At 44.2% G+C, this 15,793-nt stretch overlaps 3 protein-coding genes across 4 annotated transcripts in view; 2 read left to right on the top strand and 1 right to left on the bottom strand.

Moving 5' to 3' along the window:
- The window catches only part of LOC138815880 (probable phospholipid-transporting ATPase IM), a 66,693-nt gene extending 63,686 nt beyond the window's left edge, over positions 1–3,007 (top strand). The window contains exon 16 of the mRNA XM_070005260.1: positions 1,321–3,007. Within this exon, the coding sequence (XP_069861361.1) occupies positions 1,321–1,602 (282 nt within the window). The 3' untranslated portion in view covers positions 1,603–3,007. The remainder of the gene's footprint in view (positions 1–1,320) is intronic.
- Positions 3,008–3,046: 39 nt separating this feature from the next.
- Positions 3,047–15,793, bottom strand: part of LOC138815882 (tRNA-uridine aminocarboxypropyltransferase 1-like) — a 134,855-nt gene continuing 122,108 nt past the window's right edge. For both annotated transcript variants that reach the window (XM_070005266.1, XM_070005265.1), the window contains exons 8-11: positions 10,397–10,550; positions 6,268–6,401; positions 4,964–5,116; positions 3,047–3,119 (exon numbers count right to left, since the gene is read on the bottom strand). The gene's annotated coding sequence lies outside the window, so the exon portion shown is untranslated. The remainder of the gene's footprint in view (positions 3,120–4,963; positions 5,117–6,267; positions 6,402–10,396; positions 10,551–15,793) is intronic.
- Positions 13,703–14,252, top strand: LOC138815884 (small nuclear ribonucleoprotein E). Its single transcript, XM_070005267.1, has one exon. It carries the CDS (start codon positions 13,758–13,760, stop codon positions 14,034–14,036), a length of 279 nt encoding a protein of 92 aa, XP_069861368.1. The 5' UTR covers positions 13,703–13,757; the 3' UTR covers positions 14,037–14,252.

The following is a 15,793-nucleotide window of genomic DNA, read 5'->3' as shown; positions in this document are numbered from 1 at the left end:
CCCCTCCCCCATCCTCTCTTCCCCTCCTCCCTCTCCCCCTTTTACCTCTCCCCACCTTTCTCCTTTTCCCCCATTCTACCCCTCCCCCAACCTTTCTCTTCCCTTCCTCTCCATCCCCACCAACCTCTCCATCCCCACCAACCTCTCCTCCTCCCTTTATCCCTCTCCCCCCACTCCACCCCTCCCACCTTTCTCTTCCCTCCCCTCCATTCTTCCTTCCTCTCCTTCCCCCCTCCCTCCATGCCCCTCTCCTACTCCCCTCTCTAGGCCCCCTTCTATCCCACTCTCCCCACCTTTCTCTTCCCTCCCCCTCTACTTCCCCTCCTTTGTTCCTCTTCCCTTTTCTCTCTCTCCTTCCTCCAACCTACTCACTCCCCTCCCCCCTCCCTGCCTCTCTTCCCTCCCTTTCTCCCTCCATCTCTCTCCCTCCCCTTCCTCCCTCCTCCCTTCATCTCCCCCCACATCTTTCTCTTCCCTCCCCTTTTCCTTGTTATCTCCCTCTCCCACTTCTTCCCCTCTCTCCCTCTTCCCTCCCTTCTTCTCTCCCTCTTCCCTCCCTTCTTCTCTCCCTCTTCCCTCCCTTCTTCTCTCCCTCTTCCCTCTGTCCCCCTACTCTCTTCTCATCTTCTCTTCTTTATGCTCTCCCCTCCCTGTCATTTCTCTCTCATGCACCCATGCTGTTTCCCTCTCTCCTCCTTCCTTTTTTCTCTTCTCCTCCATCTCCCTCTCCCCCTTTAGCCTGAGGGCCTTAAGCTCTGCTCAGCTGTCTTGCTCACGGTTGAGAGGTTGATACTCTACCACTTAAGCGATGCCTCCAGTCTGAAATTCTGCTGGTGAACAGGAGATGGAAGTCTTGCAGACTTTTTGTTCTGGACTGGCCTCCTGAGTAGCTAGGATTACCATCATGAGCTGCCAACTTCAGTTACTGATGACTCCTGGGTCCCGAGACCCTCGACCAGAGAAAACTGTTGGGAGAGAATGGTCCTAAGAACGTTTGTGTTGCGCCTGGATGGTGATGTTAGAAAACCTTTCTGTATGAAAAGTATGTTCCTAGCCAGCAAGAGGCCTTGAGTTCTAGTCCCACCTCCGGAGTGCGGGAATGCTCCTCTATAATCAAGTTGTATGAGCTGCAGACACCGTGGAATTCTACCCAAATATTTTGTGTTTGGTAGTTTGTCAGTAGGAATAAAAACGGATTAGAGCCTAGGGGGAAAACGTTCTGATTTCTAGTCACGACTTCCGGGTGTAGTGAAGGTGAGTGTCTTGTCATGGCTGGTGTGGTTTCCTCGGCTCACCCCTCCCTGGTCTCCTCCTTTCCAGATCCGCCATTGGCAGAAGGCACAAAGGAAGACCAGGCCTCCAAGGAGCCGAAGACCTCAGACCCGCAGGTTGAGCTCAAGAAGATCTGGCTACGCCTTCGCTCACCAAGAAGGCTACGGAGAGCTGATCACATCTGGAAAAAATATGCGTGCTAAAGCCCCACCCCCAACATCAGGGCTGGAAAACATGCCTGATAGTAGCCCTAGCCGGATGGAAAATGTATGGAAGAAAACCACAGACGCAGCGAGCGGCTTTGGTCAGGATATACCAGTGAAACTGTGAATCCAGATGAACTGGGAACCAGAGTTGTCTTTTCCCTTCCCCTGGAGCTCAGCTTCAGCGGCTGGAGGACCAGGTGCCGATATCTGTCAGGTAGAGCTGGGCTCCACAGGCAGCCAGGACAGGTGGCCGCTCTCCACTTTGTGATTTGGTGGAACAAAGCCTCCCACTACAAGTGTGGACTTTTACCAACCTAGACTCCAAGTGATGCAAACCACCACCTGTGTCCATCTGCTTAGATACCACGGCACCTCAGGTGGATAAAAGGATGTGTAGCTGAACCTCCCAAAAAGCAACACTCATTGATAAAGACACTGTGTGTGTAGAGTAGCCTGTCCCCAGATGCTCGGGGTAAGCGCATGTGATGGTAGGTGTGTGCTACGGTACTGTCAAGAGACTTCACAGCCACATGCCATTCTAGCTTGCAACCTGTCTGTACAGCCAGGGACAAACTGCTTGCCTACTTGAAGAACAAAAAGACCTATTGGTCTTCTTTTTCTGTCAGTCTAGGGATACAACAGACTAAGCATTTATACAGAAGTATAGGCTGCTAATTTGGTTATTCAATTAGCTGTCAGACTCTGTCACAGAGGCTCTCTAGAAAATAATCTAAAATGTTTCAACTCTCCTTTATACCATCTCAGGAGTAATTTGTCCAGGACTGTTCCATTCAGGCCACATGGAATCAGCCGAGCATTAGAGTTTAACATGTAGTTGGGGCCCTGTACCCTTGGCTTGAAGAAGGCTGAAATTCAGAGTCACAGTTTTAAAGTCAGCCTGGGCAAAAACTTCTAAGATACTCTGTCTCCAAAATAACCAGCAAGAAACTGGGCTGGAGGTATGTCTCAGTGGTAGAGCATTAGGCTCAGCAAGTACAAAGCCCTTGAATTCAAATCCCAGAACTAGAAAAAACTAATAATAATGGGCTGGGAATGCGGCTGAGTGGTAGAGTGCTTGCCTAGCATACGTGAAGCCCTGGATTCCATTCCTCAGCACCACATACACAGAAAAAGCTGGAAGTGGCGCTGTGACTCGACTGGCAGAGTGCTAGCCTTGAGGTAAAAGCAGCACAGGGACAGTGCCCAGGCCCTGAGTTCAAGCCCCAGGACTGACAAAAAAAAAAAAAATTAACAGTAATGGTATTCCACATGGTCTATGGATACTTTCAACATTTCCAGTTTTTGCAACTTGATAAGTGAAATGAAGTCAGTTTTAACATAAATATAGTCACTTTGGATATCCCTGTCACATTTATAACTCAAGCACATCTACATTTGTAGCTGCTTTTTTTTGAGTCATTCTAGTCCAAATTTTTAGTGTCCTTGTGAGTTGACTAGTGAGTTTCTTGCAAAAGACTTTTAGGTGGATTTGTGTTCAAATCCCAGCTCCATCATTTCTTACCTTAAAAGCTGTCCAGGGAATGTGCCTTCTCCGTGATTCAGAGTTTTCCTCCATAAATGTACTTCCTACCTCATGGTTGTCAAAGCACAGATTCTCAAGCCGTTAAAAACATAACTCTCCTATGAGCACACAAGTTAGATTTCAGTTAATGCGTTCAGCATGGTACAGCAAGTTGAAGAGAACCTGGAGAACTGGAATCTCAGTCATCAGCAGAAAGCTTTGATGACATGAGATCGCTATGTGAAATTTACATCTGGTATCCTACAGGGAAACAAAAGTATAACCTGAGAAGAAAGCAAAAAAGCCAATCACCGTGCCTTATTTCTTTCCTCCAAATCAACCTTTTAGTTTTACATCTTCCTTAATCTGGTTGGTGTTGAGCTACTAGTTAAACAAAAAGCTTTTTCCCAATAGTACGCTGATCTTTGTAAACCAGCTTGGTGGATAAGAAACTAGCCTATTTATTGTAGGTCACAGTCTGTCTTTGGCTTTAATTTCTAAGCCTGGGACATATTTTTCCCCCTGTAAATGGATCCAAATGAGTTATGTATAAAACAGCCTAATCTAGTATTTTAACCACAGAAAAATGTTTCTACCTATTTCCTTTGCCTCTCCCTAAAAGCCTGCCCTTAAAGAAAAGTTATTTTCTAGTGTGTAACTTGTCATCAATTTTACTTGCTGTTTGTAATGTTCTTTGAGAAAAAGTTAGAAAACTTTCAGTAAATGTTTTGGCACTACTGGTGTTTGATGTTTTGTCTTTTCTCTATGGGGGATACATTGGGACAACTTTCTGTTACACTGATCTATGATTTCTTTTCTTCATACTGGAGGAAAATGTACGTCATTCTTAGGGTCACAGTCAAGCATGAAATGAACCAGTTGGAGCTATAATGGATGGGAAGATTAGAAATGGTCCAATTTTGCAAATTCGGTTCCAATTAAACAAGGCTATTTATCACAGATAATGTGTTTCTCTCACAATCACTCATACTATCAGTTTTCTTTGGTCCCATGAGACCCAAATAAGCTCACATGCCCAGAGAGAGATAATTCAATTCCAACTGCCAGGGATTACTTTGAACCTGAAGGTGCACAGTCTGAGGGGGTGGGTGGGGATGGAGAGACACTGGAGAATAAAATTGAATTTCATAAAATGGCATTGATTTTGGAAAAAAAAAACTCTCCCCTTTTCCCACTAGATTTAGGGCTCAAGTTCTGAACAATCATAGTCAACCACAAGTTGTATACCTAGGCGCGCTACCTTCATCTGCCTACAGATATACATAGCTATGAAGGCAAGAAAAGAGAGTGGGGGAAGGGGAAGGGGAGGGAGGGGAAAGAGGAGGGGAGGGGGGAGGGGACTGGAGAGGTGATGGGTGGGGAGAACAGGAGAAGGGAAGGGAATTGGGAGTTGAGAGGGGATTGGAGGGGGGAGGGGAGAATGGAGGTGAGGGAGGCAGGGCAAGGAATGAGAGGGGAGGTGGGTGGGAAGTGGAAAAGGGTGGGAAAAGAAGGGAGGGGAGGGGAAGGGAGAGGAAGGGGGAGGGGGAGGGGGCAAGGGGGAGGAGCGAAGGGGGAACAGGATGGTCATGGAGGGGAGAGGAGAGGGGCAGGGAGAGGAGAATCTCGTGTTTAAGCAGACATTCCACTACCTGAGCCAAGCCCCTGGGGCCCTGTTTGTTTTAGTGACTTCAGAGAGGGTCTTAGGTTTTTGCCCTGGATGCTCTCTTTGAGGCCAGGTCCTGAGCCCGTCTGGTCTGTGATACTCTTTCTATGGTGCTCTCTGAGCTCCTCACAGAAGACCATGGTGGCACTTCAGCGGCATCCAGTGAACAGACTCTGTTTCCTGCTAACAATTCACCACAGCATTTTCACTTCACCATCTTCACCACTGCTTTAAACCTCAACAGCAGAGGGACACTCATGCTCAGTAAGAAAAGGGACGTGTTAAGATCCTTCCTACCTTGTCCCTGGGCCTGGAGGAGGCTGTGGGCCTGCTGGTCGCAGCTCCTTGCAGGATTTAAGCAGGAACAACAGAGCTGGAGCAGTGGTCTTCAAAACCACAGTCCACTGTGCAGACTGTGCGCTTACTCTGAGTTCTTGTCTCTGAACAGCCCTGTGAAGCGATCGACACACCCGTGTTGAGCCCGGTTTTAGGAAGGGAATGTTGGGGCAGGGAGGGTGATTTGCTAGTATTGCAGGGAAGATCTGACACCAAATCTAGAGATTCTAAGCCCCACCCCTCCATCTATACCACGCTCTCCCCACACACCTTGTTTCCCCAGCAGTCTGTCTACAAAAATCCCCAAGCCTGCAGGTTTAGGGAAGAAGGGGGAATAAATGGAGAAATGTTTTGAAATGCATGTTTTGGGTGTTCTCTTTCCCTCTCAGAACACATAAAAAATGTCTTCCCTTCCTGGCCTTCACCATCCCTGAAGTTATATTTAACCACTGGAAAAACCTACATACCGAAAAGGCTATACTTACTGTTGTATAGGAATAAAGTACATCATTCTGTGCTGCAGTAAACAAAATGCCTAGAGATTGCTAGAATCTAATAATCCATTATGATTCAGAAACATTATTTTACCTGGGTTTTTTTTTTTTAAGCACATGGTTTAGTGGTGGAAGAATCCAGTCTGATGATGGCTTACAGACGCCATGATGGGATTTTGTGGGTCAGGGGTCAGATAACCACGTCGGGGGAGGGGGAGGGGGGGCGCTACCATTTTCCAATTTTTACATTAACATCTGGTATTAGCTGTCTGCTGTTTGCTCTACTGCGTCACATTTCATTCCTCGGTGAGAAATCATAAACTTTTGCAATTCTCCAGCCTGAGCCTTTTGCTGGGCTTCCTGGAAGCCAGAATGAAATGACCCATGGATTTCAAAATGCTCATTGCACAAGATTTGGAGGGCCTTGTGCTGGGCCAATCTGTAGGTCTGGAGCTACAACCTTAACCAAGAAATGGGCCCTATCTGTCCTTGAATTTCAAAACTTCCTGGCATATCTATTCCTGTAACTGCTGCAGAATGCAAATCAGCACACGTAAATGTCCAGAGGTCAAAAAAAAAAAAAAAAAAAAAGATAACTAGTTGGCTAGAACTCTCTGGCTATCCTCAATATGGTTTCCTGTAGGACGAGTTTAAATTTTTAATAAGTTGCAGCCCTGGGCCTATACAAAAATAAACCCGTACTGAAGGAGGATGCAGGGAACGGTGATGGTTACCTTGGAAACGAAGAAATGATCTGTCTACTTGTCCTACCTCTTGTCACAAATGTTTCTCCGCTCCCTGCGTGATGGCCGAACACCCTCAGGAAAGAGTTTGAATAGAATCTTGCAACTTTCTTGTAACTATGACACTTGCATCACGTGACCAATGGAAAAGAAGACATTCATCTGGAATCATGATGAAGGGATTGGGGGATAGGGACAAACAGATTAGCCATCAGTTTGAGAGGAACATTAGTGAACATCAATGAATATGGAGATAAGTCACTAAGGACACTGATCAAGCTCACCGCATGGCAATATTCAGAGCGCGTTCTGAGGCAAATATGAGATAACATGTACTTTTCTTTATGAGATACCTACTTAGTCCAAACTAGATAAAAACAATGAGTTTTAAAAGCATGTAACCAGGGGGGAGGATGGGAAGGGATGGGAAGGGGAAACAAAGGAGGAGGCTACAATGCTTGATAAGAAATGTACTCATTATCTTGCCCATGTAATTGTAACCCCTCTGTACAGAATTTTCACAATAAAAAAATAAAAATAAAAATAAATAAAAATAAATAAATAAAAGTACCTATAAGATACTGCTTGGCAGGTCAAAATATTTTCTCGATATTACTTTGCCATCTTAGCTAATAATTTGCTTCCTGAAGTAACAAATGACGGATGCGATTTGACTTGAATGTTTTATGTTTTACAAACAAAAAAAATGTTTGTAAATAATTGTGATTGGGAGTTTGGTGGCTTAGTAAAGTGTGGGGTGGTAGGGAAATACTTTAAAAAAAATAGTGGGACTGGGATTTAAACTAATGTGGAACTTTTGCAGTCATAGGATTCCAGTCACTATTTTACACTAGTTAGGCAGGTGTTCTACCAATTGAGCCATGACTCAAGTTTTTGCCTATGCCTGCTCTGATGCTGTATTCCTCCTATTTATGCCTACTGTGTAGCTGAGGTTACAGGTGCATAACAGCAAACCTAGTTTATTGACTGAGATGAGGGTCTCAGGTTCAGGGCCTGGGATAGTCTTGAACCACATTTCTCCTGATGTCTGCCTCCTGAGTAACAGATTACCAGGTATGAGCCATCCTTCCTGGCCAGGAAATATGTTTTTGATTGAATTTATACTTCCATTTATTTTTTTCTCCTCTTCTTCCTCCTCCTCCATCTTTTCCTCCTCCTCCTCTTTCTTGCCTTTGAAGAAGTTCTAGTTTAACTTCTCTCCTGTGCACCGTGTATACCATGTTCATGGAATCTGAGATGCCATCCATTAAGATGCACACTAATGTACACATTACTCAAAAATAAAAAAATATATTACCACTTAGAGTTGTAAAGCCATCATTGGATATAAGATTAATTCCCAAATTCAGAGATGTTAAAATATGAAATATGAAATGCTTGGCATTGGATCACAGAAGTTGTTTTTTAAAAAAAATACTGATGAAAAAAAGACTGGACAGCAACTACTCTTCACAGGTATTTGAACAGAGCAGAAAGCACGCTCTCTCGACAAAACATGCTGGAGGGTTCGTGACTTAAGAAGCACTCAGGGCCCCGGCTACACAGCCCCTCTCCTGCACACAGGTCTTCCCTGGCAGCCCACAGAGAGCATCCACGGGCAGTCCACAGCCAGTGTTCACACAACATCACCTCTTTCTCAGAGCCCAGCCTATACAGTCCCTGAGACTGATTCTGGTAAAAATGACCTAATCGATGACTTCTATTTAAAAATGAAAAAGTTCCTCCTAGATTGATTCACTTTCCAGCCTCATGGAGGAAGAAGGCAGGGGAGTGTGACCAGCGAGAGTCTGTGCTTGCGTCACAGGCCTTGGATTGACCCCCTGAGGACAAGTTTCTTTAAGTTTCCCTTGTCCTTCAGAGCTGACTAAAACAGCCACCCTACCTAGCAGGGATGGTTTCTGTGAGGATCAGATGAGATAATGTTGGTTGCAAAACACTTGCCATATGCCTGGCTCACAGGGAAAGCTAAATAAATACAAGCTGTGGTTACCAGAAGAGTAACCACAGCTTTGTATTCCAGAGGCTGAATTTCACTTGTCCTGGGGGTGGGGTGGAATTTTGGCTCAAGGAAGCTAGATAGAGCTGGATTGCTGGAGAGAGGGAGAAGCACTGGGAATGGACAGGAGCCCAGGTGATCGAATGCTGAAGCTCTAGGTTTCTCATATCTGAGAATTGAAAAGGAGGGGTACTCTACTGATTGAGAGATCTTAATGCCACTCGGTGATAACAAAGACGATAACAAAACGGGACAGGACATCTGAATGTTTTGAGTGAGACCAGAAAGTACTATGAACTTCAGAGCGATGGCTCCTGTCTCTAATAACCTTAGCCTTTGGCCAGCAGAGAGCAGGAAGGGCCAAGAGACTGATATAGAAAACCGGATGTCAATAGTGGCCACATAGGGGCCTTGAGAAGAACAGCTTCTATCAGGGACAAGCCCTCCCCAGTTACTAGGATCCAAGGAATTGCAGGGCGGGGTGTCCACAGATGCAGGGGCAGTCTTGAGTTGTCATGGGAAGGCAGAAGCATGCAGCCCTTCTTTCAGCTCGGTTCTGCTGGAGACAGCCCACATCCACTTAGTTCTTTGACAGTCAAACATCCATTCGTAATGAGTGCTAATGAACGCGGTGTCACTCTAGTCCAAACTTCCATGGGGGCTCTTATGCACTCCACCCTTTATTCCCTAACCCTTGCCTCTAAAACTCTTCCTCCTTTTCACCCTCTCCTATTGGTCCTTAATTCATTGGTCCAAGAGGCTGAACCCAAGGGTATTTTATCTAAGATCCCCAACTGTTACTCTAGGCTGGCTAGCCATTCTTCCCAACTCCCATTTACCACGTTCTTGGGCTTTCTACTTGGCTTTCTGATAAGTGGCCTGGGACTTTTTTCTAAAATGGCATCCTAGATCGACCCAAAGCATTCTGTGGGCTTGTTTCTGGGGGAGGTCTCAACACAAGAGGAGGAAGAGAAAGAACAGACAGAGTACCTTTTCCTCATCCATATCCTTACCCTGGTGGGCTCTAAGCTGTGTTTCTTTGAATGCAGCCCTGAGATAGGGGTCTCAAGGTGGCTGGTTGGTCTTGAGCATCTTCTTTCTCCCCAGTCTGCAATCTTCTCACCACCGACCACTGCCTTCCCCAACCAAAATGAGTCTTCTAGGTCTGCCTCAGTTGTCTCTTCCAGGTGCGACTCCTGCATTCTGACAGGGCCCATATACTTCCTGACTTTCTACAGGGATTGCCTTTGGAAGGACCCTACAAATGGCTCAGACGTTTCCTGTGGGCCTGTACTCCTAAGCTCAAGGCAGCGGACACCTGACTGGATAGCTGCATTGCTGGGAAGTGCCCCTTTCCTGGGCCTGAGATCTGCTTTCCCACAATCACCATTACCTGCTTCTGCCCTTGAAGAAGAAACCGAATGCATCTCTCTCACCTAATAGATTTTCAAATATCTGATGGAAGTTGTTTTATCTTTTGTCATCATCTCGTCTTTAAGTTAAATAGCATCTGTTATTGATGCTCGGTCTACAGTCTTCAAAGTAGTCTGTAGTCACCAGGGATGGTGCTGCTCACCTATCATCTGAGCTACTTGTATCCCAGTTTGAGGCTGACCTGGACCAAAGCATGAAAAAAAGGGGAAAAAAACAAAAGGGCTGGGAGTGTGGCTCAAGTGGTAGAGTACTTGGCAAGCAAGTGTGAGTTCAATTCCTAGTACTACCAGAAAAAAGAAACTCAGAAAAATAAAGCAGTCTGTAGTCTAGTAGTCTATGTGAGTTCCTGATGTCAACCATGTTTTCATTTACCTTAGGAATTCTGTGTGTATCTGGGAAGGAGTATATGAAGGCAGACAAAGTAAGGGAAAGTGGAAACTGAGGAAAAGCATTTCCAAATCCTGGAAATACTCATCTCCAAAGAGTCAAAGCGTTTCTCTAACACTTGGTTTAGGGTAGGAGAGTCCATAGTGTGCTTGGCATAAATGTTGATGAACAAAAGCCAGCAACCAAACAAAACTTTCTCCCATGTTAACAGGAGGGACTCGAGGAACTGTGGGAAGTTGAAAAAGGGAAATCATTGGAAGAAAGCCACATGGGATGGGCTGAGTTGTAGGAAAGAAGAAGAAAAGAATTGACACTATACCTCCAGGTCAAGACGGTAGGACATGGCCATCACAAAGACCATTCATCATCTCTGGAACGGTGTAGTAGACACTCATAGTCTCCAACTCCACTTCCTCATGTGGAAAATAGAGATGGTAAGGTGGCTGGCTTGTCGTGAACATACCCTTCAGCATCTACAACGAATAGAAATTGTTGTATATTACCTGAAGGGTTCTGAGCAGTTCTAAGTTCGGCATGGTTAAGCAAGCCTCACATGCATTGTCTCACTCAGGTCTAACCACAACCCAGAGAGGTGGGTATCATTATTTCCCCCATTTTTCAAGTGAGATAGACAAAATCAACTCGTTCAAAGATTTATAGTGGAGGAGTTGGGCAGAAAACCTGGAAGCCTGTTTCTCTGGAGCCTGTACTCTTTACTCCGTACCATCTTCTCATGGACACTTTGGGTTTGCACTCAGGCTTCATAGGTCCTGGTGACTCAGTTTTGGTCACAAATGTACACGCTTCCCATTGGGGCTCTGCTTTTTATCTGATTCCCTGACACACTGAACAGCCTTCTGTACATCTGAGCTTATTCTTCCTTTCATGTTTTTCCATTTCCCCATTGGTGAGACAGTATAAAGGGAAAAAAGTTAAGTATTTTTTAAACAGTAGTATTTAATCTTTTTTTGGGGGGGGGTCCGGTTGTGGGCCTGAACTCTGGGCCTGGGCACTGTCTCGCAGCTCTTCAGCTCAAGGCTAGCGCTCTACCACTTGAGCCACAGCGCCTTCTGGCTTTTTTCCTTTTGCTTATGTGGTCCTAAGGAATCGAACCCAGGGCCTCAGGCATGCAAGGCAAGCACTCTACCACTGAGCCACCTTCCCAGCCCAGTATTTAATCTTGAGACAACTCTAGGTATAGTTGTCCCTTGTGAACAAGGCTTTGGGGTTTTCCAGACCCATATTCTGGAATCAATCCCAATCAATTCTAGTATTAAAGTTGATAATCCGTACATGACTTTAAAAATTCCTCAGCATTTATACTACAGCAGTTCATTATCTGTGGCTTTTCTTTCTGTGTCCTGGTTACTCAGGGCCAACCATGGCCCCAAATATTAATGGAATTTGCCAAAAATAATCAATTCCTAAGTTTGTCATTTGTCTAGACTTCCTAGTGTATTACAGGTGTTGGTACTATATGTGGTTTCAAGTCTTCACTGGGGTTGTTGGAACTCATGCCCCAATGGCCAGAATGAATATATATATATATATATATATATATATATATATATATATACACATATATATGTATATATATATATAGAATATATATTGAATATATATTCATTCATATATATAGCACTAGATTAATCTTAGCCAGAAATAGATAATCCATATCTTTTAGCTAGGCACAGGGGCTCTGAAGGGTTGAAATACTTGACCACTTTTAGCTATTGGTTTGCAGCTTTTGGTAGAGCATTTGCAGATAAACTTGCTACTTTTAATCTCTCTTAACCTGCTAGATTTTTTGTCTTTATTTGGTAACAGGAGGTTTAAACAGATGCATCCATTAAAACCTCCTATGATTAGAAAGTTGATTTCCATCCTTCAGGCCCTTTCGTATCATGTAGAGAACTGCCAAGAATAATATGCTTTTGTTATTCAAGAAAATAGTCTCACGGCCCAGGATGTTGCAAAATATTTGCTATAGGATTTCCTTTCAGTCTTCCATTGTGTTCTGGATGGCCACCATTTTTGGAGCTGACTGCTGCTTTTTACTGGTCTTATTTCTCTTTACAAACAAATCAAAAACTAGGGAACCATTAAGCAAAACCATAGACACTTCTACGTCCTTTTGGTCTATGACTCCCTGAGGCTCACTTGAATAAGGACTGTTCCTCCAATGCCAAACCTCCGTGTCCTTGTAACTGGACTGGATTACACATTAAGGTATAGCCCCCAGTCGCAATGAAGTGACTGTTTCCATCTTTGCTCCTACCTCCTACCACCCCATGTCTACCTTTGTAACCACACTTGTTACTATTGTGCTGGTTATAGATTTACAAGCTCATCTGCTTATAAAGACAGGGAAGTCCAATAGGAAAGGATCCATGTTTCATTTATCTTTGTGTTTCCAGTATATTACACAGCAGTGCCTTGCAGATAATTTATTGTCACTGTACTTGTTAAATGAATGAATGGTCATGATTCAGACTTACTGTTGAAATAAAAGTTCTGTTCTGTACAAAGCACTGATGTGTTCATTTTGGCAACTTATCCTTGGAAAACCCAGATACCATTTGAGCAATGATGCTTGGATATTGTGTGCTGACCACATCCTGGGAATCAATTCTATAGTTTCATTGCTTTAATCATTCTTCTGGGTCGATATCCAGTATGGGAGGGAAACCCCACAGGAGTTATTTAGCCCTTAAAAAATACTTCATCCACTCAACCATATGCACACAAGATCTATTTCCAATATGCTGCAGTCTTCAGGGATTTGGGCAGTTGTTTCCTTTCTGACTAATATTTTTCCTTGGACAGGACTTTTATATTTAAGTTTTCCCCAGCCTTGGTTAAATGTACTTCTTTATATTTTATCATCACTTGTTCTATCCGTTCATGATGTAAGCTGCTCTGACTCCTTTGGAAAATGAGTTAGGATATGACTAAATAAACAAAAAAAGCAGTTCGATGGCATAGGCAGATGCCTGGGATGGAAACTGAGCAGAGGGGGGTCTACCCCTTCTGCACCCCTTCCATGGGGGCCATGGGGCCCTGCCAGAGTCATGAATAGGTCACAGCAATCTCTACTGCTTTTGCTGCAGTGAGCCGGTGTAGACAGATAGTTGAGGTTCATGCCTTTAAAAACAATGAGTGAAGAGGACTTTTGTCCTCCTTTTTCCAAATCAGTCACTTGGATACCTCACGAAAAAGAACCTGCAGTTAAGCTTCCTTAGAGCTAAGATGCTTCATTAGGATATCCTTACTACTTCTTGATTTAAAAAAAAAAATCAATGAATAAAGCAGCAGTAGCTCGCATGTATGGTATCAGCAGGGCATTCAGGAGCACCATCAAAAGTCATCTAGATGCTCTTAAGAGTACTGGGTCAGTGAAGAGCAGGGGCTGGTATGTGGCTTATGTGAGCAGTGGAAATGGCCGTGTACTTGACATCCAAATACCTGGATTCCTGGCTAGGGGAATGAGATTTTAAGCATTTTACTTCATCTTTTCCTCAGACTTCATTCTGTGACTTGTTGAAGAGAGCAGAGAGTATGAGGCTGTAGTAAGGATTAAATAAGAGGATGGACATAAAAAAAAAAAAAAAGTTTTCAGGTTCCGGAAGTTGCCTCGTAGGGTGGCGTGCTGATCCGTGTGGCCTTTGTAAGATTCCACCATGGCGTACCGTGGCCAGGGCCAAAAGGTGCAGAAGGTGATGGTGCAGCCGATCAATCTTATCTTCAGATATTTACAAAATAGATCTCGGATTCAGGTGTGGCTCTATGAGCAAGTGAATATGCGGATAGAGGGCTGCATCATTGGTTTTGATGAATACATGAACCTTGTGTTAGATGATGCAGAAGAAATTCATTCTAAAACAAAGTCAAGAAAACAACTGGGTCGGATCATGTTAAAAGGAGATAATATTACTCTACTACAAAGTGTCTCCAACTAGAAATGATCAATGAAGTGAGAAGTTATTAAGAATTTTATACAGTGTTTTTTTGTTTTGTTTCTTGGTTTTTTTTTTTTTGTTGTTTTTTTTTAGTGTTCTTTGCTGGGAATCTAAGAAAACATCTGTTCATATTGTTTGATGAGCCCCGTTGTTAGTGTGCCCAGTTCTGATGACCTTGTGTTATCATCAGGTGACAATAAATGCCTTGGGATTGTTTTTATTAAAAAAAAAAAAAAAAAAAAAAAGTTTTCAGTTGGGTGCCAGTGGCTCACACTTCTAGCTCCTCATGAGCTTGAGATCTGAGGATCACAGATCAAAGCCAGCTCAAGGTAGGAAAGTTGGTGAGACTCTTATCTCCAATTCACTACCAAAAGGCCAGAAGTGGAGCTGTGGCTCAAGAGTTATAGTGCTAGCCTCAAGTGGATAAAGTTCAGAGACAGTGCTCAGGCTCTGAGATCAAGCTCCAGGACTGGCACACGCACGAAGTTTACACTGCCCAACAGTTATCAGAACTATTATTTATTAAACATTAAATAAGCAAAGAATTTCGAGGACCTGCCGACCTACATTAGTAGGTTCTTATGAGCTGTCTAGTTTGAGACAAGACTTGACACCCATGAGTTTCTGTTTTCTAATCCTAATCTAGACAATGGATATGTTAGCATCAGTACTGTAGAACTCCTGAGAAAGTTGGTGGAAATTCAGGGGGAAAACAAAGCAGAGTGGCTGGCATGTGGTATGACCTGCACAAGAGGAAGCTTTCATTTCATTATTTCTATGGCGTAACAAGAGAAATAGCACATCATTGTGCTACAATTTGTGGGCCTGGCAGCAGTTCAGGGAGATAAGGTACATGAGCCAGCCAAATGTAGAATCCAATTAACCGAGGCCTTTTGGAAGATGAGTGATGGGAGATAGGCCTGGAAAGGTAAGCAAGCGCTGCTTAGAGGCAGAAGAACACTGTTTTAATCCAAGTTAGTTCTCTGTAGATTGGATAATGGGGTCAGGGCCACAGTTTCATTCTAACACTAGAGTTAACTACATATTGTCTGCTTCCTCAGGGCCTCCTAGAAGGAAGGAAATGTGTTCTTTCCAGCCTTATCATCCTTTACGTAAGTAGTGGCTCTTAACTCCATGAACAGTAGGTGGAATATTAGCTCTTGAGACTTTCTGTGCTATGGTCTCGTACTTCTCAGATCTGAAACCTGGGTGACAGTAATTTTTGAAACACACCTGGAGTCCATACAGGAATCCAGGATGAGAACTACTGCTATAAAGAAAGCATCAACCACCTGTGGGTAGACATGAGTTTAATTGGTGGGATGGATGTGTAGAATGGAATAGTCCAGAAAAATACAGTGGACTGGACTGACTGGGCTCGATGCCCTCATCTATAATATAGGCATGGTTGCACTTTCACGTCTCTTCAAACCCCGAGGGTCTCTGATCTAGCCAAGCAGACCCTGCCCCACACACTGGTCTGAAAAGCCAAGCTGATGGGTGCTCTTCTTCCTTTCCAATACATGTCTACCCTCCCTGTGACAGCCTATCCAGATGGGCAACAGACGAGTGCACAGAGGACATTTGAAAACAGTTTGCCACCCCAACTTCTCTGCAACGTCATGACATCATCATCAATCTGTATTTGTTTGAGCTCTAAAGAAGGAAGCGCACCCGTGTTATTGGAAACACCTTGTGGGAGGAAGCAATGGACTCTTCCTGAAGTCTGGCACTTGAGAGAAGTGCTGCTGGTTATA

Source organism: Dipodomys merriami, unplaced genomic scaffold, assembly GCF_024711535.1.
Source record: "Dipodomys merriami isolate MVZ:Mamm:240054 unplaced genomic scaffold, mDipMer1.0.p SCAF_679, whole genome shotgun sequence".
Lineage (NCBI taxonomy): Eukaryota > Metazoa > Chordata > Mammalia > Rodentia > Heteromyidae > Dipodomys > Dipodomys merriami.
The sequence above is the reverse complement of the archived record's forward strand: the minus strand, read 5'-3'. Positions and strand labels throughout refer to the sequence as shown.

Excerpts from the sequence above, each read along its gene's own strand:
- LOC138815884 (XM_070005267.1), top strand. The coding sequence starts at position 13,758 with ATGGCGTACCGTGGCCAGGGCCAAAAGGTGCAGAAGGTGATGGTGCAG.